This window comes from Carassius carassius, chromosome 47 (assembly GCF_963082965.1).
Source record: "Carassius carassius chromosome 47, fCarCar2.1, whole genome shotgun sequence".
Classification (NCBI taxonomy): Eukaryota; Metazoa; Chordata; class Actinopteri; order Cypriniformes; family Cyprinidae; genus Carassius; species Carassius carassius.
Window position 1 is genome coordinate 15407496 of NC_081801.1, and position 27310 is coordinate 15434805.

General features: G+C 36.6%; 1 protein-coding gene across 13 annotated transcripts in view; it reads right to left on the bottom strand.

Annotated features, from left to right (window-relative positions):
* Positions 1–6548: 6548 nt before the first annotated feature.
* The window catches only part of LOC132130019 (pro-neuregulin-2, membrane-bound isoform-like), an 88948-nt gene continuing 68186 nt past the window's right edge, over positions 6549–27310 (bottom strand). For 4 of the 13 annotated variants that reach the window (XM_059541584.1, XM_059541596.1, XM_059541595.1 and 1 more), the window contains 7 exons: positions 23409–23467; positions 19268–19291; positions 16171–16273; positions 14934–15069; positions 14721–14848; positions 12770–12994; positions 6549–8004 (listed from right to left, as the gene is read on the bottom strand). In XM_059541584.1, coding sequence (XP_059397567.1) covers positions 7353–8004; positions 12770–12994; positions 14721–14848; positions 14934–15069; positions 16171–16273; positions 19268–19291; positions 23409–23467 — 1327 coding nt within the window. In that variant the 3' untranslated portion in view covers positions 6549–7352. Of the gene's footprint in view, positions 8005–12769; positions 12995–14720; positions 14849–14933; positions 15070–16170; positions 16274–19267; positions 19292–23408; positions 23468–23787; positions 23859–27310 lie in introns of all 13 variants that reach the window. The other 9 variants (XM_059541586.1, XM_059541592.1, XM_059541585.1 and 6 more) reach the window with 8 other exon arrangements.

Genomic DNA, 27310 nt, shown 5'->3' on the forward strand with positions numbered 1-27310 from the left:
AAATATAAGACAATAATCAAACAGATAAAGTATGTGAATTTAACAAACTAATCAATGCAATTATATCAAATAATGTGAAAACTATATAATATATGCAAAAAATATAAATGCAAAATATTGCAATGGCTTCATACAACTTCATACAAGTTGCACTTCGCGTATCTATGATATCAGAACATGAGGACGTGATTCCATCAGAATTTTCTACAGCCTGTCAAGGTACAACTGTGGAAACCACTCAGATGCTCCTTCCAGTGCACCAGAGTATGGAGATTTACCCTTATTAGCTGATAATTCTGATTATGTTCAAGATGGACATGCACATTTCTATCATAGCCCTCCTCTGAGAAAACTTTGCGATACATTTTTTCAATCTCATCTGAAATGATCAGTGTTGGGGGTAACGCATTACAAGTAACATGCATAACCCACTCAGATTACTTTTTTGATGTTACAAGTAAAGTAATGTGTTACAAGTAACATGCATTACCTAATCAGATTACTTTTTGATCTAACAAGTAATTAACTACAAGTAACATGCAGTACCTAATCAGATTACTTTTTGATCTAACAAGTAATTAACTACAAGTAATGTGCATTACCTAATCAGATTACTTTTTGATGTAACGTGTAAAGAAACGCATTACAAGTAACATACATTACGTAATCAGATTACTTTTTGATGTTATGAGTAAAAAAAATGCATTACAATAACGCACATTACATAATCAGATTACTTTTTGATGTTATGAGAAAGGAAACGCATTACAAGTAACATGCATTATGTAATCAGATTACTTTTTGATGTTATGAGTAAAGAAACGCATTAAAAGTAACATGCATTACGTAATCAGATTACTTTTTGATCTAACAAGTAAAGTAATGCATTACAAGTGTCATACATTATGTAATCACATGACTTTTTTCGATGTCAATGAAAATTACATTCTAATAATACAAATACACTTATTTACAGTAGAAAAAGTCAATGCATATTAAGTTTTTAAGTTTTAAATTTCAAAAACAATATTCACATTATAATTATGAATTGTAGCTGAAATATTGCCATTGCATCCATGACGTCCACTACAGTGGACATGTGATTAATCAGAGTTTTCTCTCAATCTAAAATCAAAACTTGGAAAATTTTACTGTGATATGACTCATTAGATATTGCTTTATGCTGCAATATTTTTTTTACCTACAAGAATCTCCTAGGATAGAAGGAATGGGTGGATATTCTGGAGCAACTTGGCATGTCTGACTGACCCTTGGCCATCTTGGTTTGGAGGGGGAAAAAATTGAAACACAAAGGCTTGCCACTTGGTTGCAATTTATAGGATGATGCACCAGGGTCCAATGAAGAGATTGATGTGCAACTTTGCCATAAAAACCTGTGCAAATTCAAGAAAATGCTTTTTTAATAGCTGTCCACTGTAGTGACCACTATGCGTGAAAGGGTTAAAGTATCTTCTATTATGTTTAACAGAAGAAAGAAATTATTTCAGGTTTGGAACAACTTGTGGTTGTGTAAAAGATGAAAGAATTTTACGTTTTGGGTGTTCTTTGTCGGTCCACCTTGCGCAACTGAACTGCGAGTTCACCATTACTGGACATACCCATTGATAACTTTCTCATTCACCCCTACATCTGGAGAGCCTCTTGTGTTCAAAGGGCGCACGGAAAGGACACGAGCCACCTAGCTTTACCCTAAACTGCGTTTCTTGTGAAGCCTTAACGGCGCATTCTGCAGACTGTAAATGAGACACGCAAATGAGCTTCTCCAACACTTCATATAAAATGTATTTCATTATAATTGCTATTAGTATTATCCACCCTGCAAAATCATTGGCCTTTGTAAAATACGAGACAAATCGCAATAAAAATCGTAAATTTACCTTTAAAAACGGGACGATTCCGTATTTTAAAGGTGCAGTGTATATATTGTAGCGGCATCTAGCGGTGAGATTGGCTCAGTCCCCCACTCACCCCTCCCTTTAGAGAAGCTACGATGGCTGACTCAAGTAAAGATGTCGTCGGTAAAGACAGCAGAGAGCAATGAGATTTCTTTACAAAGGTAAATCAAGGAATTATATTTACTTTATTATTTGATAAATCGATGGTTTTGCGAATGTTAATGTACTTGTTCATCACTGTGTCAGTGTTTTATTCGCAAGAACAACAAAGTGACGGAACGCGTGGTTACGAAACATGGTGGTGACTTCCATGTAAGGGGACCCGTTTCTATGTAGATAGAAACTGCTCAATCTAAGGTAATAAAAACAAAACGGTTATACACCTCTGAAAACATAGTTCTTATATTGCATTACTGTAAACAGATCTTTGTAGATATTACACATTGCACCTTTAAGGGATGGGTGGCAACCCTAAGATGCCAAATCATCTGGGGAATGATTAGCACATTCTGAAGGTGAAGCAATATTTGGAAAGTTTAAGACCCAAATGCCTTTCATATCAGGTTATCATCTTGAGACTAAAATTCCCTTTTCCACACCTTAATCTTAAAATCATAACTCACCAGAGAGGAGAAAACAACAACGGTGCTGTTCCAAACATGCACAGGCTGTTCTTCCACTCTTTTGAATGAGTAGAGATCACATGAAATTCCCTTGTAGTGAAGGAATCACATCTCTCCCTCAAATGAAACTCAGCGGTAGTCCGTTTTCCACTGATTTGCATCATTCTGTTTTTTTTAATGTTCACCTACCCAGAATGCACTAAAACCAAAGAGTCTGACAATTCATATACAGTTTGCTGCACTGGTGGCAAACAGAGTAGCCTATATTTTTTTGTATGATCTGCTCACACCCTGCTGAAGATTTGATTTGACCCAAATTTTACCAACAAATATGTTTTCATTCAGATTGTTTGAATTCATATGAAATGACCAACTCATTATGAATTCTTATGATATCAGATTACACCACTTAGCCAGACTTGGAGACCAGCAACCACCTTAAAAGGCCTTAAAACAAATCTTTTACAAAAGAAATATGTGCTTTATCGGCATACGATAAGATCAATCCTAAAAAAGTGTCAGACTGTTGTTTAAACAAGCTGTTAATTTATGTAACAGCATGCAACTAAAAGCCAAAAACGTTGGCCAGTTGTCTTTCAAATAAACTGATGTGAAATCTAGATTGCAAGGAGTTTTTGCACTATAGTCTCAAGACATTAGCACTTTTATGAGGAACTGAAGTATAAGAGAGAACTTATATTACTGAGATTGAAAAAATAAGGTCTTTTAGCAGTTGTTAAACTATGCTACTCAATTCTAAACTACAGCAGGGATCTCCACATATATGACGGTCAGAGATAACATACTCAGCTTGTTTTACTCCATTTGCCTTGTAGAATCAGGCAAGTAATTATCTCTAAAAGTTGTAAGCGTGAAACTTAAACAGGTAGGCCGCTGTCCTACAATGAAGTTACCATGGAACTGTGCATTCAAGTTTACTTGGCAGTACCTAAACAATATAATGAGGCATATGTTTCATGTTTAGGCATGTCAAGATTGACCAAATAGTGCAGAAACACATAAAAAGGAGAGCTGATCAGGGTCATCGAGTGGAAAGCGAAGAGTTGGCAATGATGGGCGCCAGATGAATGTCTTGGAAATGTCTCACAAGACACAAAGAATCGCCTCTTCAACACTGAAACTCAGATGTGTGCAGCTGGAGGTACTAGCTGCTGTGAGAGAGCCATTCCAGCCTTGTTCCTCAGCCTCCTCCGTCTGTCCATGTCGTAATGTCCCACATAAAAGGTTATAATAAACCATAAAGCACACGTTGTTTCGTCCAGAAAAATAAATCCTCAGACATGGGCAATCATGAGATAAGATGAACAAACATAAAATTGATCCTCAAGTGCGCTTTCTAGCCAATGTTAAAAGAAAGGTTACATAGCCTTTGAAATTACACTTTTGTGTGAGCACTAAACATGAGCTAAACTATTATAAAAATTATTATTTTTTTAAACCTGTATATTATCAAAACTTCCGCTCATTCTGCTAATTGTTAAAATCAAACATTTAAATAGTACTTAGTAGATATAGTGTAATATAGTACTATAATAATATAGTAGTACAGCGTTTAAGTAATATTAAATAGTACTTAGTGCATAAATAGTATTTTTCAAACTGGGCAACATGACATGTTTTACCTATTTAGAAAAGGAAAAAAAAGCTGATAAAAAATGCAACAGAAAATGAATTGGGAGCAAATATTGTCTAATAAATAGCTGGCTGTATACTGTCCAGACATCACCTCACAAAGAATGAGTCTCATTTGCCCTGGGGAAAAGAAAAATTGCCAAGGGTTTGTTCACGGAGCTGTAAAAATCTCTAGCCACACAGAGTAGTCAGACAACAGGTCAGATGTGTGTCAAAATAATACCAAGAAAGATTTCTCATATGAACAGGTGTTTTCATTTTATTTTTACAATCTATGACAATCATGTGTGTTTGTCGCACTTTTTTAAATCCTTTAGCATTTTCCAAGAATGGACATGGTGGGGGGATATATTCCTTTTTTATTGCTGAATGTAAAAAAAAAAAATACACTTCCACTGACTTAAGAAAAAAAAAAAATCATCTGCTGCTTGTACCATGCACTCATCTAACCTTGACCACAAGGACATGCAGAGGTGAGGTGTTTAGACGTTTCAATCCGGGGAAAATGAAAAGTAGAAATAAACTGGCAGGACATAACCGTTTAGTAGCAATATCACATTTAAACTAACTATAATATTGTCTTTTGGGCATTTCTCAAACATACAAATAAGACCCAAAATGTAAGGAAGAAAGGTAGGGGATCAAAATAACTTTTGCTCAAACTTCAAACAAAACATCTCTTCATTTAAAATAAAAACTGATATTTCATTGTGCTGTCATAACACAGCATTAAACCTATTTTATTCGGATAAAAATCACAAAATAATCATGATTCATCTGTTTTTTTTTATGGAAGAAGTGCATGAACACATTTATCACGTATCTGTTTAGTTCTAATCTTCCTCCATTTTTTTTTTTGGTGTTGGTTTCCTGTGTCAAAACCAGTGGACTTCTCCTCTCTCAACATATTATTCTTGACATCTTTAACAAGAAGGCAAGCTGATGCTGACTGTGGATGCTCTAGAAGGTGAAGAGTTAAAAACAGCTGATTTTAGTACACTTCATCTCACGCTGATCCATACTGACTGGTTCTAACTCCAAACAGAATCAGTCAGTGCAGCTGCTTCTGGTTTGGTTTGGGCCCAGTGAGTGCTTCAAAATGGACATGGAGTCACATATATATATATGTAAAAAAAAAAATTATAAACTGACGATATAGCATTCGATATACAATAATAATAATAATAATAATAATAATGACCTGCACTATTTAGTGTCTTAGATTAACTGTGAATATATTAAATAATTCTGAAATATGTGGACATAATGAAAAACATTGAGAAAGTTAAACATTAACAGGAAACAAATTTACACACACACAAAAAAGTGAAATGCATTGGAACACAAGCAGAATATAAAGTTTGCATATTTTGGTATTTTAATGACCCCTAATCATTTTCACAGCTATTTGTCTTGTCGTTTGAGACTGTGTTTGTGTGTGATGAAAACTTTTTAGGGCTGTTCACACAGGACACATTTGAACATTAAAAACAGCTAAACAATGCACAGAATCAAAAAGAGTATCTTAACCCAACTCATAAATTGTTGATAAATATAAACATGAGTATCACACCGTCATATTAATTGAATTGGTCTATTATTTTCTTCTAATTTTCACTGACACTCATCCACTCCACTGCATGTCAGAGTAGAACTTGCGAAAACGTGATATTCATGGCACAAAAAAAGGAAAAAAAGTGCATGTGCACAATTTTTATAATAGAATAATAATAAAAACATCATAATATTATATATAATATATACTGTATGTGTGTATGTAAAAACTGGAATGGAATACAACAAACGAAAGCAACGATTAAAAACTGTGTAAGAACATGTCCTGTGTGAACAGTCCCGTTACTCTCCCTGTCCCAAAGTACCAGGACCAATTGGTAGAGCGGACACATCTATCAGCCTGGTGTCAGTTTCTCTTCAGTCCTGCACTAGAGGAAGATGTACAGTGGAATGAAGTCCTGAGACGCTGTGAGGCCTTCCATTCCTCCCATCTATCTCTCCACTGGCCGCTCTAACCGGATGGATTTGCTGATAATGAGGCCGATTTTACTGAGTGGCGGGAAAGTGGGCTGAGTGGGAGAGACTATCATGCTTCGTTATCTGTCAAAAGCTATTACCACTGACAGCACGGCCCATGGCCCCCTCACATGTATCCCACAATCCCCTTTGGAAAGAGAAGGCTTCTGTGTGACAAACCTTAAGGTGCGGTCACATTAAGCGAACTTTTGAGGGCAAAAAATCAGTAGCATAGCGATGTATGAAGCACACAGGGGTCACTTTCAAACTAAGCTGCCAGTCTGTGTGACAAACTTCAACAGCACGAGGAAATCTTTCAATTGAAATGAATGGATTTTGCCCACGAAAATTTGCCCGAACAATGGTAAATGTGTCCGCATCTTTACCCTGTAAGGATGCAAAGCAAGTCAAGGCGGTGCATCTGTAAGATGACATCAAGTGCCCGCATGCGTAACTCTAAACAACAGCAGCATATTTCTCAGAGCCACAGTCATTTTGAGGCCTCTCGCATTTGGTCATTCACACTCACGCACTCATGTACTCTTTTTCTGAACCCCCCGATTGCATTTGTTATTGATTTCCTGTTGGCAAAGCAACATGATCATAAAACATCTCTGTAGATCAAATTCATGTAAACATACACCTTATGTCAGAGTGGTTTATAGTGCATGACGGTGGGAGGGGTGGATGTCACAGTTCAGATGGGGGTCAGCTCCCAAAAGAACATAACATAAAAAGGAAAGAAAGGAAAGAAGGCCAAAAAGAGACAACAAAAGAGTAAACGAGTATAAAAAATGAGGCGTCCGTATAAGAAAGGCTACAAAAAACTCCACTGGCCCTCTGGCCCTCAGCATTCAGCAAAAGGCACCACAATATTAGTCTATATTTTTTAAGTTGTGAAAAAGTTGGCACATCTTTTTTTTTTATGCTGTAAATCAAAATGTACATATAAATAGAGTTTTCCCTATAAAAAAAGTCTTTGCTATTAACTAGTAGACAACTTTTGCTAAAATGAAAATAAATATTTCATTTGTTTATAATATCTGTCAGTTATATAAAATAAAAATATTTCTTATAGGTGCATGTCTATAGTAGATCGTTTTTTTTGTGTGGATAGGTGGCGGTCTCTCTAGTGGGGTGCATTGTCCAGTTTGGAGCGCGTGTGCGTCAGTCTGGTTTGTTTGTTGGTGCGAGGCCCGTGCCGCCCGCTCTGGGCGTGAGAAGTCTGCGTGTCGGGCACGGGCCTGTAGAGGGTGACGGGCTCGGCTGCGTTCATGTTCTGCATACTGAGGAAGGGCGTGCTCTCACCTTCCTCCTCCTCTGAGTCACTGTCTGACAGGCAGCTTCGCGAGCCTAAGTCCCGGGAGGGGTGGTAGCCGCGTGGTGCCACATGGCCGTTGAGTCTGGACCTGTGCCAGTGCCGACTGCTTCTCTTTGGTTGCTCCATCGAGGAGAGGTACTCCTGGGTGCTTTGGTACACTTCCTCTTGAGCCAGCCGGTAGGGGCTGGAGGGAAGGCTGCCGGTGTTGTCTCGCAGGTAGCTGCCACGCTGCTGCTGCCGGTAGGGCTCGTGGCCCCGCGCCTCGTGAAGGGGCACCTGGTAGCGCCGCAGCAGTGACTGGTCCTCCTCCGGTGGGTAGGGAGCATGGGCGGCAGGGGGCAGAGACATGGCGTGGCTGGCGTTGGGAGACGTGATCTGGAAAGTAGGCACCTGCGGGGGCAGTGAGTAATGGAAGTCCACGGGAGACAGACGAGCTGGAGTGGTCAGTGCCGACACGTACCTGTATCGAGAGAAGGGCAGGGAGAGAGAGACAGCAGAGAGAGGAAGAAGAGTGAGCAAGAGCGGGAGAGAAGAAGGTTGTGTGGAACAGATATGCACATGAGTTTCAAGTAAACACACTGTAAAAGCAAAGGAACCCACCACTGAAAAAGAAGTCGCATTCAGGGGTTCTCAACCTTTTTTTGGTCACCCACGTGACAGAATTAAATCATTCACTTTAGGATCTCAGAGGGCAAATCACGTTCTTAAAACTAACAGAACATTTTGAAATTTTATTTGAACGGAGATCACTGTCCATCCAGTTTGGATCGATAATTGGTAAAATTTAATTATTATTAATAATAATAATAATAATAATAATAATAATAATACGCTCTACAATTTAAACTTTAGGATCTGTATGGTTTTTTTTGTTTTGTTTTTTTATTAAAGTCTGTTATGTCCGTTCTTAAGTGTCACATGATCCTTCAGAAATCATTCTAATATGCTCATTTTGCACTTGAGAAACATTTCTTATTATCAGTGTTGAAAACAGCAGTGCTGCTTAATATTTTTGTGGAAAGCATGATACTCTTTTTCAGGATTTTTTGATTACAACCCGAATTCCGGAAAAGTTGGGACGTTTTTTAAATTTTAATAAAATGAAAACTAAAAGACTTTCAAATCACATGAGCCAATATTTTATTCACAATAGAACATAGATAACATAGCAAATGTTTAAACTGAGAAAGTTTACAATTTTATGCACAAAATGAGCTCATTTCAATTTTGATTTCTGCTACAGGTCTCAAAATAGTTGGGACGGGGCATGTTTACCATGGTGTAGCATCTCCTTTTCTTTTCAAAACAGTTTGAAGACGTCTGGGCATTGAGGCTATGAGTTGCTGGAGTTTTGCTGTTGGAATTTGGTCCCATTCTTGCCTTATATAGATTTCCAGCTGCTGAAGAGTTCGTGGTCGTCTTTGACGTATTTTTCGTTTAATGATGCGCCAAATGTTCTCTATAGGTGAAAGATCTGGACTGCAGGCAGGCCAGGTTAGCACCCGGTCTCTTCTACGACGAAGCCATGCTGTTGTTATAGCTGCAGTATGTGGTTTTGCATTGTCCTGCTGAAATAAACAAGGCCTTCCCTGAAATAGACGTTGTTTGGAGGGAAGCATATGTTGCTCTAAAACCTTTATATGTGGGTGGTGTTGGCGCAGTGGATAAGACACATGCCATTGGCGTGAGAGACCCGGGTTCGAATCCACTGTGAGACACCAGTGTCCCTGAGCAAGACACTTAACCCCTAGTTGCTCCAGAGGCGTGCGACCTCTGACATATATAGCAATTGTAAGTCGCTTTGGATAAAAGCGTCAGCTAAATGAATAAATGTAAATGTAAATGTAAATATACCTTTCAGCATTCACAGAGCCTTCCAAAACATGCAAGCTGCCCATACCGTATGCACTTATGCACCCCCATACCATCAGAGATGCTGGCTTTTGAACTGAACGCTGATAACATGCTGGAAGGTCTCCCTCCTCTTTAGCCCGGAGGACACGGCGTCCGTGATTTCCAACAAGAATGTCAAATTTGGACTCGTCTGACCATAAAACACTATTCCACTTTGAAATAGTCCATTTTAAATGAGCCTTGGCCCACAGGACACGACGGCGCTTCTGGACCATGTTCACATATGGCTTCCTTTTTGCATGATAGAGCTTTAGTTGGCATCTGCTGATGGCACGGCGGATTGTGTTTACCGACAGTGGTTTCTGAAAGTATTCCTGGGCCCATTTAGTAATGTCATTGACACAATCATGCCGATGAGTGATGCAGTGTCGTCTGAGAGCCCGAAGACCACAGGCATCCAATAAAGGTCTCCGGCCTTGTCCCTTACGCACAGAGATTTCTCCAGTTTCTCTGAATCTTTTGATGATGTTATGCACTGTAGATGATGAGATTTGCAAAGCCTTTGCAATTTGACGTTGAGGAAAATTGTTTTTAAAGTTTTCCACAATTTTTTTACGCAGTCTTTCACAGATTGGAGAGCCTCTGCCCATCTTTACTTCTGAGAGACTCTGCTTCTCTAAGACAAAGCTTTTATAGCTAATCATGTTACAGACCTGATATCAATTAACTTAATTAATCACTAGATGTTCTCCCAGCTGAATCTTTTCAAAACTTTGTTGCCCCTGTGCCAACTTTTTTGAGACCTGTAGCAGGCATTAAATTTTAAATGAGCTAATTAAGTGGATAAAAGTGTAAAATTTCTCAGTTTAAACATTTGCTACGTTATCTATGTTCTATTGTGAATAAAATATTGGCTCATGTGATTTGAAATTCCTTTAGTTTTCATTTTATTAAAATTTAAAAAACGTCCCAACTTTTCCGGAATTCGGGTTGTAATAGAAATGTAGCATTAAGTTGCAATATAATCTTTTTTTAAGTCTTTACTGTCACTTTTCATCAATTTAATTGTAGCTGAATAAAAATATGAATTTCTTGAAACAAAAAATACACACAAAAACATTTGAATGGTAATGGTAATGTACACAATAATAAATACTGAGGCAGTCCTGGCCTAATGTTTAGAGATTTGGACTTGTAACCCACGGGTTCGAGTCTCGGTTCTGCCAGGAGTTGTGTTTGCAGTGATTGACCAGTGCCTTCAATACCACAACTGAAGTGAGACCCTTGAGCAGACCCTTTGGCACTGAACACCAAAGCAAAAATGGATGCCCACTGCTTTAGATGTGCACTTGAATGGGTTTGAATGCAGAGCACAAATTCAGAGTATGGGACAACATAGTTGGCTTCATGTCACTTATACATTTTGACATAGTAATAAAAAAAGTTATATTTAAGCACAGAATCAGCTGCGTTTTAAATAAATATGTCTAACTATTAAACATGCTGCACTATATAAATTAACTATCATAAGTAAATATATTACAGTATATCTTATGCTTCTGACCACACATGAGCGACCTCAAGGTTGAGAACATCTTCCTCAAGTTCAGTCATGGAGAACCAGGAATTTTTAACCTGTGTTTTTTTAACCCTGGAAAGGTCATTCAAAATTCCATCAGTCTTTAAAAAGTTTCTGTTGTAAATACATTTTTTATTTCCAGTTATGCTGCGTTCCAGGCAGGTTTTTGAGCCGGTAAGTCACGACTTCAAACCACGACTCACGACTTTGTACCATTCCAGGCAAGTCACGCCAAACTTCCTGGGCGCAAGGAATTGTAACTAGATTATTAAATTGTTATATTGTCCTTAAATCGTTTTTTTTTTAATGTTTCACTTGCATGAACACTGCATCCATTTGCAGTATTATTCGTAGGTGCTGCCATTGTTGTTTTGCGGGATATGTGACATCAGAGTTCGTAACTGGGAGTACATCGATCTAGTATGAGTTCACGGGTGGGAAGCTACGGGTTTGACTACTGTTCCAGTGCACTTTTACGATTTATAAGGTTGGAAAAACACGGGTTACGGGTTGCCTGGAACGCGGCATTATACTCAACTGCTGACTAGAAATTGCTTTTTGAGTGCAACCTCTCTAAAATGATGTTAAAATCCTTACTGCATCATGGACAATTAGTGAAAATCCACTGGTCTAAAGGTGTGGGATCCCTGTTCTGTGTTTGCTGCCCATATGCAGTGATCCTGCCTTGTACTTTAGCAGTACTATATCAATTTACGCCCACCTTGCTATGACACTAGAAAAATGATAGTATGCACAATAAGACATGGCGGCTGAAAGCTCAATAGCAAATGACAGCAGACATACACACTACTGGAACAAATGAGGCCAGGTCTAACCTCCCAGTCTAGGCTTAGCATTGTTACTGCAGCACGCCATCAGATGGATGACATCATGCTACACTTAATCATATATGTGGTTAATTTTTTTTTATGCCTTTGACACACACACACACGCACACACACAAAAATCTCACTATCTGTGATTGTTCCTTTGGCCTGTGCTGTGTGAGTTAAAGTGAGCGGCACTAAGAGAGGAGGCCACAGTCAAACTGGAGCAGATAAATTAACACCAGCTACGCTGTCACAGATTTGTAGGGCCTGAGGGCTAACAGCAATATGCACAACAGAGCAGGAGAGAAGGTAGAGAGGGAAATAGTGCAGAACAGAACACCAGAGACCTGTTTCACCCCTGAGATAACATGTTGTTCGGCTCTTGTTGACTTAATGAACCCCTCACGGTATAAATTCTCCTGTTTTGGCCTTTGCATGGTGGTGTGGGTGTTTCGCAGGCGAGCGATAACTGTAAATATAGCTGGCCGTGGGCTAGAATTTCTCTTCCTTGAAATACTGTGTATCTGGAGCAGAGAAGCTTTGCTTGACCCCGACTCCCTCTCTGACACTCTCAGCTGGGCCAGAGCATCTGCACGATTTGTGCAACGAATTTTACTGTTATATTCTTCATAGTATGCAGTGTGCAATTTATACAATGATTTTTGAGAGGTCAAGTTTCTTATTTCTTATGCTAGCTGCTGACGAAACACATGTAAAATGCGCACACACACACACACAGACAGAACTGGTGGCTGTTGAATTGTGGGGTTCAAGTTTTAATTAGACATTAATTTGAATCCTGATGGTACATGCTGTGAATATTTGCTATTGAATCTTTCACGCCACCCATGCCAGTCCCCAGGAGTAAAGGAGACCTTGCACTGAAACGCAGAGGAGTCTTACAGCACACACTAAAATGGTTCTCAGTGCCATAGCTGCGGATAGAGGGCGCTCCTGCGCACCTGTCACTATGCGGAGAGTCCCCAAGCGAGTCGAAAGAGTCACCATACTGCAGGGCCGACTGGTGGGGCTCAGTAAAGCCACAGTGTGCGGCACGCCTGGCCCGCGCCTCCATGCACGCAGGACTGTTGCATTTACTGGTCCCCACTGAGGACGACATCATGCCGGAAGGACAGTCGGAGAGGACGCTGTCTGTTCGCTCCAGACTCCACGTTCTCCCTTCATGTCTGAGAAAGAAAGAAAGAAAGAAAGAAAGAAAGAAAGAAAGAAAGAAAGAAAGAAAGAAAGAAAGAAAGAAAGCAGGACAGAAAAAGTGCACAAGATGCTTAATCCAGTGGTTCTCAAATTGTAGGGGGATGGGAAGCTTCCCAAGATCTTAGATTTCTTTCATTTCCTTTGGTTTCACAAGACTATGATTTCACAAGAATATAGAGCACATGGAGTCATGTACTTTTATGTGATTTTTTAAACTGGACAGTTGGTCACAAACCTCTCAAGTTTTATCCATCTCTGTTTGTCATCCACAGATAAAAATACAGATTTATACCGACATAAGGCCAGTGTTATTTTAGGGCTATTTATAAACTATAATAATTGTTAATTTGATAATTTTAATTACACTTATAGTGTCAGATTTACTAACAGCTTGCGCTAGCGCAAACCATCTTTTGCCGCTAAAATAGTACTGTCAGGATTGACTAAAGACACAAAGTTAAGAAATAGAGCTGAAAAGGCTTGGACAGTTATTTTTGCACCTGATTTTATTAAATATGCATTTGTAGGAGTTTCCCTTTCAGATGCAAAATTTATGGGAGGAGAGTATTAAAATGAATTATTGTCAGTAAATCACCCGCAGAAATTTCCACTGCCATTAGTGCTTTTTTGGAAGGTTTTTTTTTTTTTTTTTTTTTGGCCCTTAGTCATTGATTTGTGCTTGTCATTTTTATTTGTTTTTAAAATATATTTCTAAAAAGTATTCATTTTTATAACATTTTATAACATACTTTTAATACTTACATTTTAATATCAGGTAGTTGTCAAGGCAGCATTTCAAATTTTTTAATAGTTCAAGTTTTTCATCTAATATTTATATTTTATATATAAAAAAGGTTTATCTTTTTTAAATAGTTTTATTTCTTGGTAACAATAAAACCACTGCATGAGGGTGAATAAATGGCAAAAGTTTGATTTCTGGGTGAACAAATCATTAAATGTAGCTTTTAATTTATTTATTTATATGCATTATTTATATTGTATACACAAACTTTGCCATAGATAATGTAGGTCTGCTGACAATAAATTTTCATTTTTATTTCTTTCCTTTTACATTTAATTCATTATTCACAACAACTACCAAACTATCAAAATGTAGATTCTTTTTTGTGTTTTTTTTTTATATATATACCACAAAAAATATATTTATTTTCATAAAACCATAGCTTCACTTCTAAATTGCTTTATGACGTATCGCAATCTGTCAAACAGTTCCCCATTATTCAACAAGTACAAACATTCTAACAAAATTCGCCAACAATGCAGTTGGTTGATTACAGTGGAAGTGTAAAGTTGTACAAAGGTTGTTCTTGTTACAAAAGAGTCATGCCAGAAACCAAGAACCACTGGTTTAACACATATGTGTAAAAGAATCAGTTTGAGTGAAAAGCGTGAAGTCGGAGGTCTGAGAGGTGATCATGTTGTATAACCTCTGAGTTTCACTGACTCACTGACTCACTCACTCACTCACTCACACCTGTTGCTTGATTCTAAAAGGGATGAATTATGGCCACCTGACTAAGATTCCAATGGGACAGTGAAAGAATGCTGAATGAGATAAAACAGACGTATGACTCAGGTTGGGGGCAACTGGAGCACGACCCCTAGTTCTTCTGGAGTCTACACACACAAATCCTCTGCTCATTTGTGGTCAAACATGCCACGCTGTCAGGAATGTACCTGTGAGTGGAGGAATGAGCCCGGGTGGAGGAGTTGTGGGATCTGGAAGACTGCCGGCTGCCAGGAAAAGGTGCCTCTGCTCTGTGTCCAATGACTCTCTCAGTCGCCGGAACATTTTTGGAAATATACTGCAGAGAACAAAAGAGGCCTTGAGTTACAGACAGATGATATTACATCACAAGCAAAGCCATTTTATCAAGAGGAGTGACGTACATCTACCATGGGTATCTCCTCAGGACCAGGGCCTGGGTGATTGGGTCCATTGGCCAGGTTGCGGTTGGGATGATCCACATAAATGTTCTGCCTCAGATGATTGTGCATCTTCTTCCTCTGTTTCCTGGGGGGGAGGCTACAGTGAGGCAGTGTCACTCTCTCAGACACTGGCCCAGAGTCACAATCATCACATCACATTTAAAAGAAGTCTTGCTACTGCTCTATGTTGCTGCTAACTCATTTTTCAATATCCCATTTCGTTATTTTCTGTATGATTCTAAAATATTCAGACACTTAAGCCACACTTAAAAATGTTAATTGGCTGCATCTGAGAAAACATGATGCTAAACCATAGTTCTCTGTATTTGCTTTGATTGTTTTTTGCTTGATAAGTGCTGTCTTTCTTAGAAAAATATACCACTTGGATTGATGTTTTATTATGTGGTGTCATTTATTTTTATACCTTATTTTAAGAAGCAAAAGTTCAAACACACTCAAAAACTTTCCAAGCAAAATTTATATAAAAAAAAAGTTTAAAACACATTTACTCGATTCCAAATGAATCCCAAAGCAAAAGTAGCTTTAAAATGTACCAAATGTACCTTATTAATTTGGATTTCATACACTATTGTTCAGAAGTTGGAGGTCTAAGATTTAAAAAATAATAATAATAATACTTTTATTAAGATCCATTAAATGAATCAGTACTTATAGTGCAGACATTTACAATGTTACAAAAGATTTCTATATCAAATATAAAATGTTCTTTTGAAATTTGTGTTAATCAAAGAACAAGACTTTCCCACAAAAACATTAACTAGCACAACTGTTTTCAACATTGATAATAATAAGAAATCATCATCAGCAGCAGCATATTAGAAGGATATCATTCTGGAGTAATGGCTGCTGTAAATTCAGCCTTGCTATTACAGGAATTAAATCACATTTTAAAATATATTTAAATAGACAACAGTTATTTTGAATTGTAATACTATTTCACAATATTTCTTTATAAATATAAGAGATTCTTTCAAAAACCCAAACATTTTAAACAGTAGTGCACTTTTAAAAGTTGATACTTCTAATTAACTTCCATAATATGTGATTTCAGTTTTCATGGAAATTTGTCATACAATTGAGGCCGGTCGAAAAATTCACAAAGGGCACCATTAAATGTTATTACAGTAATGTGTTTACAATTCTAATTAATATTGCTGCCGTTGTGCCTCATACTTACTTGGTTTTGCAGTAGGCCACCACGCAGACTATGCCCACCACCAAAAGAGCCACACAGATGCCGGTGATTGTCAGGACTCTCTTCTGATAGAGCTCCTCTGCCTCTGCACATCACCACACACAACAATTACCAGACTCATTTACAACTCAATCTGGTCCTAAACTCTCACTCCATGGATGCCTCCCTCCACTGGGGGGCGTCGCAATTCAGCTCAATTTACAAGCTCTACAGCATATCAAGGGGACAATTGAAATATGGATGGATGTTCGAGACAAATTGGTTTAAAAAGGGATTGCATTGGAGAAACAATCATCAGCGTCTTTGTTTGGCTCAGTCTGTTATAGTTTATTAATGTATTCATAAGTTATCAGACTGAGCTCATTTGACAGCATTTGTGGTATAATTGATTAGCTTGTGCTAATATATATATATATACATATATATACACATATTTAAATAACTCAAACCATAGACTACATCCAGCCTTCTGCCTTTTCCTTGGAAGTGGGCCTTGGTTTGGTCACACAGAATGTATGTCTGAGAGCGATGGTGGCTAGTTAGGGTAGAAATATTTAATAATCAATAATTAAACAATTCAGCTGTTGTTTGCTCGGTAGTGTAGAGCAAGGAGGAGAACATTATTTCTGAAGGGCCTCGTCTGTGTTGGTAGGAACGGAGCTGATTATGTGCTTTAAGCACACAGCGTGACTTCATAGAGACCCTAGTTTACACGTACCGTAAAATGGACCACTTTCAAGGGAAAACAGAGGCTGTTTTTGTAAACAAAGAACAGACAATTGGGAGAGGTCATATAAACAACCTAATTATGGTACTAATGCAGTTTGGCATGCTAGGGCACTAGGATTCACTTTGGTCAAGCACAGTAAAAGTAAGAACAGGAAAGAAAAGAGAGACTGCTTTCAATTTAAATCATTATCAGCTGCACAAATCGCATTGGTGAAGCAGAAGAATGGCAAAGTAGCGTGCAAGGATAGAAAATAATTAAGCAAAGACAACACAAAAATAGGCAGATGGAAGAAGGAAAATTAAAGAAAAGGAAGTATTTTGTTTGGGGAAACAAAAGGGAACTCTTATCCGCAGCACTCGTCCATACTGCCTTGAAAGTCAAAGCACCATGATCAGCTGTACAATAAAAGTCCATCTGGAAAAGTTACAGCTGGTCATGATCAGATTTTATGTAAACGCTTTGAAAATATAGCTGTACAATCCATGATGTCAGAAGTTAAACTGTAAAAATGATTTATTCAGTACTTTTGTTGTTTTCTAGTAAAAAATAAAAAATAAAAAAAACTATTGTTTTAAGCAGTTTTTTTGTTTTATATATATGTTTATATATATATATACACCTTTAGTAGTTACCCTTATCTAAAATGACAACATTTTACAATTTAGTTTGTTTTCAAAAATAATCATAAAAAATTAGTTAATAAAAATATATTACACTATTTTAAAAATATAAAATAAATAAATCTATATATATATATATATATATATATATATATATATATATATATATATATAATTCTCTGGAAGTCTTAATATGAAAAAATTAATACTGATTTAAAAAAAAAAAAAGCAAAATCCTGAAAGTGCGTGTGCAAGGGAAAGTGAACACATTGATCCAACATGATCCAAGGCTTTCCAGGTATAACATAATTAGATTAAATGTTAGTACTACTCAAATGCACATAAATTCATTTGAAGCTACACACTTGTTATGTTTACCATTCAGTAAATACCAGGTTGGTGTGTAAAACTGATGGCGGTTTACACAAATCACCCCCGCATAATGCTAACTCCTTAAGAGCCTGTGACTATCTGCATACACTTGAAGAAATCTGTGTACATCTTCGTGTTGATGACAAAAAACCGACTCAATAGCCGACTCTTTATGTCATTCCAACCAATTCAACAAAATATATGGTTGTCAAAAGTCTTACGTGAAACTTTATCTAACTACGCACATTGTTAAATGCTCACAGTAAAACTGTTTTTGGCAACATTTCTTGGGTCGCGAGAACATTTATGGTTAATTTTAAAAACAGTGAGAAGAAGGAAACGTCCTAGGCTTTGTTAACACTGCACGCAAATACAATTTAGTTGTCAAAACTGAAAAGTTGTTTGTTCAAATAGTGAAGAGAATTTATGGTATTTGTGCATTGTTTGTTACAGATGATGCAGTATGGATTTTTGGTTAAAAATATGCTTATGCTATTGGTAAAATAGTACATTGAGGGCACATAATGGACCCAAAAGGGACATTTTTATATACCTTTTAAAGGTCAATAAAATGCATTATTTTTGCTGGAAGAAATTAATTTATTAAAAACTATATAATGCAGTTCATTAATACAATGACTTGACTAAAAGTCACTTTTCTAAGCATCTTTTTAATTTCTGAATTAAAACAAATTTTAATATTAACTTTAATATTAGGCTACCTTTAAAGTAAGAAATGTCCTGACACTGTGTAATGAGGAAAAAAAGCTTTATATATATATATATATATATATATATATATATACTTTTTTTTTTATTATTAAATAACATTCATGCTGGTTTTGTCTGGATTTTGTTATGTTTTTTGTCAGTTTGTATGATGTTAAATCTGAGTAATGTCACCGAATGACAGAAATAAATAAATAAAATAAAACATCTGGAATCTGATATGATTCCAAAAAGCACATTCCAAAAAAACAAGAAAAAAAAACAAAAAAAAAACAAACAAACACTGATTTTAATCAGATATTTAGACCACAGATGGATGTTTATAAACATCGGATTTCATGTTGTTTTTTCCTAAACGGATTGGAGTCAGATCTGATTCTTTCTGCTTGTCTGAACAAAGCCTTAAAATCCCACTGTGATGAGACGAGGGCTGCAGATAATGATTCCCATGCTGACTCTTGGAAAGAGGGGCTACTATACAGAGCAATGGCTGATTGACAGATTTATTAGTTAATCAATTTGTTCATTTGCTTTAGATTCCATCAGAGAGAGGCTACAGAGGTGTGTCAAATGGAATGAGAGCTACACAGTTCCATCTGGAAATTGGAAATGAAGGATTGGTCCATACCCATAAATTCAATCCCAAGAGATTCTGCCAGTGCAAAGAGTTGATAATGAAGAGCAAAACAACAGGGAAAGAGGAAAAACAAGATTTAAGAGAGCGATATCCCACCGTACACAGAAACACATATGGGCATTATGAAAGTCACACTGTGGACACATCATGCAGATACTATGATGTGAAAAAGAGTAAGTGTTTAGATCATGCAGGTTAGAGCATGTCCGAAATACGTGTTTCTAGACGACAAAACTGGATTAATGGATAAAAGATTATCATAATTGTGAGTAATAAAGAAGAATTTTGATTAAAATCATCAAACTATCATCTAGCACCAAATTATTTCGGTATTTATTGCATGGATTAGGATTTGAGATTTTAAAACCGAGCAGCTAGGTTAGTAGATTTAATTTTATGAATTAATGTCATTGTGGGGTAAAGTCACTGTTAGACACTTTAGTTCATGTTATTCTACAGCAGTTCTTTCAACTCAATCATTGATATAATTATTGTTATGCTACAAACAAAACATCAAGTATGCAAGAATGCAAGTAAATCGATAAACATTCCAGTGGTAATTAAACTACACAATTGAAATATCTCTGATGTGTCTTACCTGTGGGGCACACAGACAGCTGATATTATTCATGAAACATTTTGGTGCATTTTTATGTTAATTGTTAATATCAAGATGCGATTTACACTCTGGGACGCGTATATTAGTAAAGCATGCTCTATTCCACAAATATTATGATTAGACAAGGTAATTTATTATTATACTCAAACTTGCCTGTATCTTCAATCTGGTTTGAGTGTACATTCAGATACTTGTGAATAAAGAAAGCAATCATAGCGGCTTTAAATGAGGAGCTCTGAGTGTCATAACTGGTGGTATACTGTAGTAGATAATACTTTCAAAATATGTTCTCGCACAAAGGGACCTGGGTTCAGGATAATTTGATTATTTGAATTAATGGATGAGCTACAAGCACTTTTCTGGCCAGCTCACATGACTAATACTAGCTGCAGGAAATTCCCACTGTTGTCATGACAACGTAATTTCACAAGCTTGATAGAGGTGGAAAAGATGAACAATTCTCAGGTAGAGATAAGCTACTGCTTTTTAAAAATACTTCTATTTTTTTTACATAAAAAAAGATAATACAATAAAAAAAATGCAATAAGGTTTGTGCTAGTATGGTAAAAAGCAGCTTGGATATTCCTCGAAATTTCTCCTTTTATGTTCTACAAAAGAAAAAGTGAGTCAGTATTACTTTTCTTTGATCTATTCCACAGTAACAGCTCTACATTTTTTATTTATTTAATAATTAAATATAAATTTCATAAAAATTTATGTCAAACTAGTGTTTTTAGAGTGGCAAAGATGAAGTTAACTATCCTGACTCGCCAATCTCCTCGCTAAATGTGGCTTTAGAGACAAATGCATCTTTATGAATTACATAATGAAAGAGGTTTTTTTTTCCGATTTGAATGATTTAGTTTTAAAGCAGTTCAAGTATCGCTGAGTTTCGGTTCATTTTTGTGAAGCTCTCCTGACCTAGATGGCATAAAGCACATCCTGTTTGTTTTCTTTATTTTACAAAAGCACAACATTTGTTGATATTGTGTTTGCACACAAATAAAAGTACACCTTTTGCGCTTCCAAATGATGTAGTGGCTATTAGGCCTACTCTTACGTTTATGAGCAGAAATGAAGGATATTTTAAGTTTCCAATCTTATTAATAAAAAAAATGCAAGTTATCGTGCTAGAGCCTATTTGTCCTTCATTATGCATACTTCAGCTTCCACTCTTCGCATAAACGACTGGATATGCTCCTAATAGTGCACATTTATCTAGGTTAAATTTTTAAATTAATATTGTGAAATGCATGAAGTGTTTTATACTCTTTATATTTTATTTTAAGCAAGTCATGTTGATTTGAGAAGACTAAATTGATCAAACATATGCTCAGCTCACTGCTGCTGGCTGCTTGGTTGTTACTTAAAAAAATAAAAGAAAAAACTTGAATTTAATGAACATAAAAGGTTACAAACATATTTCTAAATTAACTTCATAAAAAAATTAAAAAAAAAGAGAGAGAAAGGGGTGAAACTCGTTCCCACGTTTCAATTAAAAGTTCCCTCTCAGATCACCGGGCCCCCAATCTGCCCAGGCACATATGCACCCACATACCCTGCATACCCAGATGCAATGCCCCCGATCTACACGCACTTATTATGTTACATATATACTATTTACATTTCCTTAAGGTGTATAAGCCTCAGTACCTACACTGTTTCAACATCTTATGTTGACAGATGCTCATTTCCAGACCTCCCATAATGAACAATGCTACAAAGTACAGAAAGGAAGCCTGAGTGTTGACAGTGGAAAAGCTAACAATCCACACATGCAAAGACTTGATCCACTGTCCTGATATAGGTAACAATTCCAAGTCGATAAATCATGACATTGACATGATATAACATGACACACGTTATAGCACAAGTGTCATAGAATTTTTCTTGTTTTGCACCACTTTGAGTGTTTTTAATAACAACTAATAAATTATTCCATTTATACAGAGAGGAAATCTATTCTGTTCTCATGCAACTATGTGCGCTTTCTGTCCACAGATAGTTTTGTTAATGTCAATCTTTTGTGTCCTACCTCCTGTCTTTTTATTAACTAATAAATATATGTTGAGATTAAGGTCAGGGTAAAATGTAAACAGCGGCAGCACAGCAATGCTGTCTAGAGCACAAAGGCCTGATTATATGCACTATGTGGACACAAGCAGGAGCCAATAGCTCACAGGCATGAGCTGTCAGGTGTAGTGATTCCTGTAACTCCCTCTAATGTATGTGTTTTTCTGTAGTTGATGGACATGTGCGGTGGAGACACCAATCTGTAGCCTTATACAGTTAAAATGTGTCACCTCGGGGAAGTGGAGCGGTTTAATTTCACAGCATAATTAAGGGGTGGATTTTTGAACTGTGGGGTGTGTAGAGTATTTGTGGCAGGATTGTTTGAGGGAAACAATGCTGGTACATTGCATAGTGCTCTTATTTTAAATTTGCATGGACTTGTGAAACTACAGAACGGTGTATTGTATGCAATTGCTAGAAGTTATAAAATAAACAGGGCCATATATTTATACATATATTTATGAATTTGGAACATGCTTTTATGCAAAGCATCTTTGCATTCAAGGAATACAGCTTTAAACATTTCATATATTCCCTGAAAATCGAACCCAGGACTTTACTGTTGCTATCGCTATGCCCCACTAGTCGAATCATAGAAATTAGCATTGATATTAAAGGCTGATAACTGATAAAATGGCTGACATTAAAATTCCACAACACACTCAATTCTAATAAAACACAAAAAAATATTTTGGTTGTAATGGATATTCATTTTGAGATTTGCTAAAGATTATCAGTGTTTAAGATTAACTTTAAGAGTCAAAATATCAAATATTTTATTCAAATGTCCAAAAAAATTCAACAATTTACATGAAAAAAAAACTAAGAAAATGAGTGTGCACAATTAAATAACCAATACCAGCCCATATATAGATGATCACAAATAAAAATTATTCTAATGATAACCAAATTTATATGGCACTGATAAACTGTTCATCCTTAAGACTTTTTTTTATTAGTGCCCATTTTGGGATTATGCATTTTTATATTTAAATAATTATTATCTATCCATTCATTTTGTTTATTTTCTAGCTGGACAATCTATAGCATGTGCTTATAGTTAGTAAATTGACAGTAACTTTATTTCTGTTGTATATGTTAAGGAATGATGCAGCATTTAATTAGGGGGGTTTATTCCCAATATGACTATATATGAGTTATGGTTCACTTTATTAAAGAACATGCATTCATACTTGAAAACATGCATCTCTGATCATGCTATGAGATAATGTAAAGTAGAATCAATTAACCAATGATGCAGGGGGTGAATGACATACTGGACCAAATAAAACTCATTAATTGTAAAAAAAATAATAATAATAATAATAATTGACTCTGTTAGACCGATAAGTAGATTATTAACCATTATGGAACAACATTCCACATCTTCAGTTCCAGCATGCAAACAAGACAGAGACATACAAGAAGAAATGGACATACGGTAGAAACTGGCCATAACGTAGGTTTGACAGCGATCACCAGTAAAGTCATTTGGACACCTGATGGAAGGAGACAAAACCATAGAAAGAAAGAGAAAGGGAGAGAGTGTCGAGCAGAGAGAAAAGATGCAAGAGAAAGAGGAGAGGGTGAAAGCGAAAGAGAGAGAGGGGAAAAAAGAAAGCAGAGAGAACATTAGGACAACAGCACAATGATGTACAGCAGAAGCAGAGGATCCCACTGGAGGCACCACTGTGTCTATTTCAGGACAGACTTAAGCCAGCAAGCCTTGGGAGGCGGAAGGAGGTAAGGGAGAGACGACAGTGGTAACCCAGTGACAGCTGGTCCTCTGTTTGCAGCTGTGCATCTCAAGTCAACATACTTTTATCAGGCATTGTTAACTTCAGGGGCTCTGTCTGCAAACACCGCTGGCCGAAGTATCCGTCCGGACATCTGGGGGAAGGAGACGTGGAAAAGATGACACACAGATTTACATCAAACACACACACAGAGAAGAATTTATGCACAGCAAGGTCAGAAACACAGCTGCACAATCATTCGAATGCCATTTCGATTCTTCAAGCCATCGTTTGTATAATATTTCATTTCTAAATATCTATAAACCATTCTTTTAAAAAAAGAAAGATTTTAATATCTACTATACTAACCGTCTAATATTTTAAGATGTTTTTTTTTTGTAAATTTATATACCATAGTTTATTCTCAAAAAGACTGCATTTATTCGATCAAAAATATGATAAAAACTGTGAATTGTGAACTAATACTGTGAAATATTATTACAATTTAATATAACTGTTTTCTATTTGAATATATCTTAAAATGCTATGTATTCCTGTGATGGCAAAGCTGAATTTTCTGCAATTTTCAGTGTCACGTGATCCTTCAGAAATCATTCTAATATGCTGATTTGTTGCCTGAGATTCCTTATTATTCTCAGAGTTGGAAAAAGTTGCTTAATTTTTTTTTTCCGGGATTCTTTGATAAACCGAAAGTAAAGACAGAAAGGCATTTATTTTAAATATACTTTTTTTTGGAGGGGGGGGGGGGGGTGCAATATAAAAGACTTTAAAGTCACTTTTGATCAAATGAATGCATCCTTGCTAAATAAATAAAAATAAATAAATAAATAGAACTGACCCAAAACATTTGAATGGTAGTGTTATGCATTTGCCAGATGCTTTTATCCAAAGCAACATACAGTGCATTGCATCCAAGAAACACATTTACACAATATCAGTTCTTGTTTTCCCTGGGAATCTAACCAACAGCTTTGGAGTTATTGGCACCATGCTCTAATTACTGAGCTACAGGAAAGGCTGTGTATAATGTGTATAGATATTTATTTTTCATACCACATTAGCAAGTTGTTTTACTCTTGTGTCTTAAGCATAATCCACTATGCTTAAAGCAGGGGTAAAGTATGCAGTCGGTACAGTATACAGGCTGGAATGAAGCAATCACATTTTCTGCAAACACAAACAGCTGAAGCTGTATCTCAGCCTATAAGCAGCACATAGCTATTACGGTCACCTGATTATGACATGGCTCTCATTCATGGATTTGATTGGCCAATTATGCTTATTCATGTTATTCCAATAAACAAATTACGGCTCATCAGTGCGTAATGAGCTATATGGGTAATGTTTTCCCAGCGTTAATTCTTCTAACTCTGTAACTGCTCTAGTCAGCTATCACTGATGAATGGCCACCTCCAATTTCCAGGACAAACAGAAAGTTCATCTTATCTGCTGAACGCCATATCACTGTGCTTCCCAAGTTGGACCACCAGAGGCAGGAGTGAATCGTAGCTCAGATTTATTTTGTTTTCCATGAAAAAGGCCAATTATGTGTAAGCAAAGATGTGTTATATATTAAAACTTTGTTTCAGAGAGCATGTCTAGCTTCAGTCTTGCTTTAGGCCTAAATCTAACAAGATTTAGTGAAAATTAAGTTTATATGCAGGACATAGAGGGTATGCATACATATAAGGCCCCTGTAAAAGAAAAGAAAAGCCCTTATGGTTGGTTTTTGAAGGTGGGGCATTATGAATGACACAATACATGTAGCACACGCATTAAGCCGTCGGTGAGTTTATAGAGTGTAAAATTAACAGAGTTTGTGACTTGTCCTCGTCTCTTTACCTTGAAGAACCACGGTAATGTGGGGACATTTCTGAAATGTGGCCTAACTTTCATATACCAGTCAAAACTTTGGACTTTTGAGAGGATTTTCAAAACACCTTGTGCTTTTATATTTCCTTACTGATCCATATATATATATATATATATATATATATATATACCTATATATATAGGTATTTTATATATATATATATATATATTCGCTACATATATATATATATATATATATATATATATATATATAACTGAAATTGATCATGAAAGGCAAACATATATATACACACATGTAAATTTTTATTATTATTTATCTATTATTAAGAATGCCTTCTAAAATGCATATAATAAAGTAATTATTGATAAAGCAATACTAAAAGAATTTAACCTCCGGAAGTCGAACTAAATATTAGAGTTGCATTTTCTGTTCATTTCATTTAGAGGTTTCCCATTTTAGCTGCCTAAACTAAATTTTAAACTTGGGGAAAAAAAGTGAATTTTGTGAATTTCAAGCCACGAAGTCATCATTAATTATAAATAATAATAATAATAATAATGATGATGTGATGTATCCAAACCTTTGACTGGTAGATTAGTCAAGTGCATTCACATGCTGTCATGCTGTTTCCTCCAGTCTCCCCCCTTCCCAACCCCCTGCTCATCCTCCTCAGCTCTGGACGTGCATTTTTCATTCCTCTCTTTCCCTGTCTCTCTCTCTCTCTCTCTCTCTCTCTCTCCCTCTCACTCACTCTCTCTAACTGGCAGCAGGAGCCAATAGACTCTGTTTAATGAAAATCTACAAAGACGATGAGAAAGAAACAGAAAGAGCTCATTTTTGCCAGAACTGGGCTGTAGAAGTAAACCTGAAGAAGATAAACATCATGATATTCCAAACAAGCCTGGCCATCAGGAACACAGATACTAAGAATCCAGCTCCAGGTGGCCAAACCGTATACTCGCACAAAGCAGCACATGTAGCGAAGATGAACCAGAACCACATTTGGAAGATTCAACAGTGCAATGAGCCACACAGATCAGAAACAACAAGAAAACACACGGTTGTCTTTGTAGTCAAAAGATGGATTTTAATTTTCAGCATTTTTTTTTATTCCACAATATAAGATGAAGTCATTTGTGAAGCAAATTTTAAGAGACAGATCGGGTTCCAAGTTAACAACAGCCATTTACATTTACAGTGCAATACACTGTGAAATAGAAAGCACTGCAAACACTAAAAATGAAGTCTAAAAATAGCTCCCTCAGTCCGCTAGTTATAACATCTAATCCTGCTTTAAACACACATCATTCTCTAACCAGCACCGCAGGCATAATAATACACACACAAATATCAGCCAGATCCTCAAAAAGCTAAAATGCATCTGTACTATATTTGCTGAGCCTTCATGCTTTGTCATTCTGCTAATCTGTTTTGGTTATCTAACTACTCTGTCTATTCTTTAAAGCTTTACTGTAAGGCTGTAGGTGACGTTTCACTGGGTAAAGCTGCTATAAATCATGTGAAGGGCTCTGAGAGAGAAAAAGTATAAAGGGTCTTTCTTCTGCGCCCTGTTACCCTCGATCAGATTACTGCAACTCTGTAAAACGAGAGACTGAAAGAGTGCATTCTGACCCAGAAGGCATTGTATCACTTCTATCCTGCTGGTGAATCTGTCCGAATAAATCAAAGGATGTAGAATTGACCCAACACACACACACACGTCATACCTAAATGACATTCTCCTGGAAATA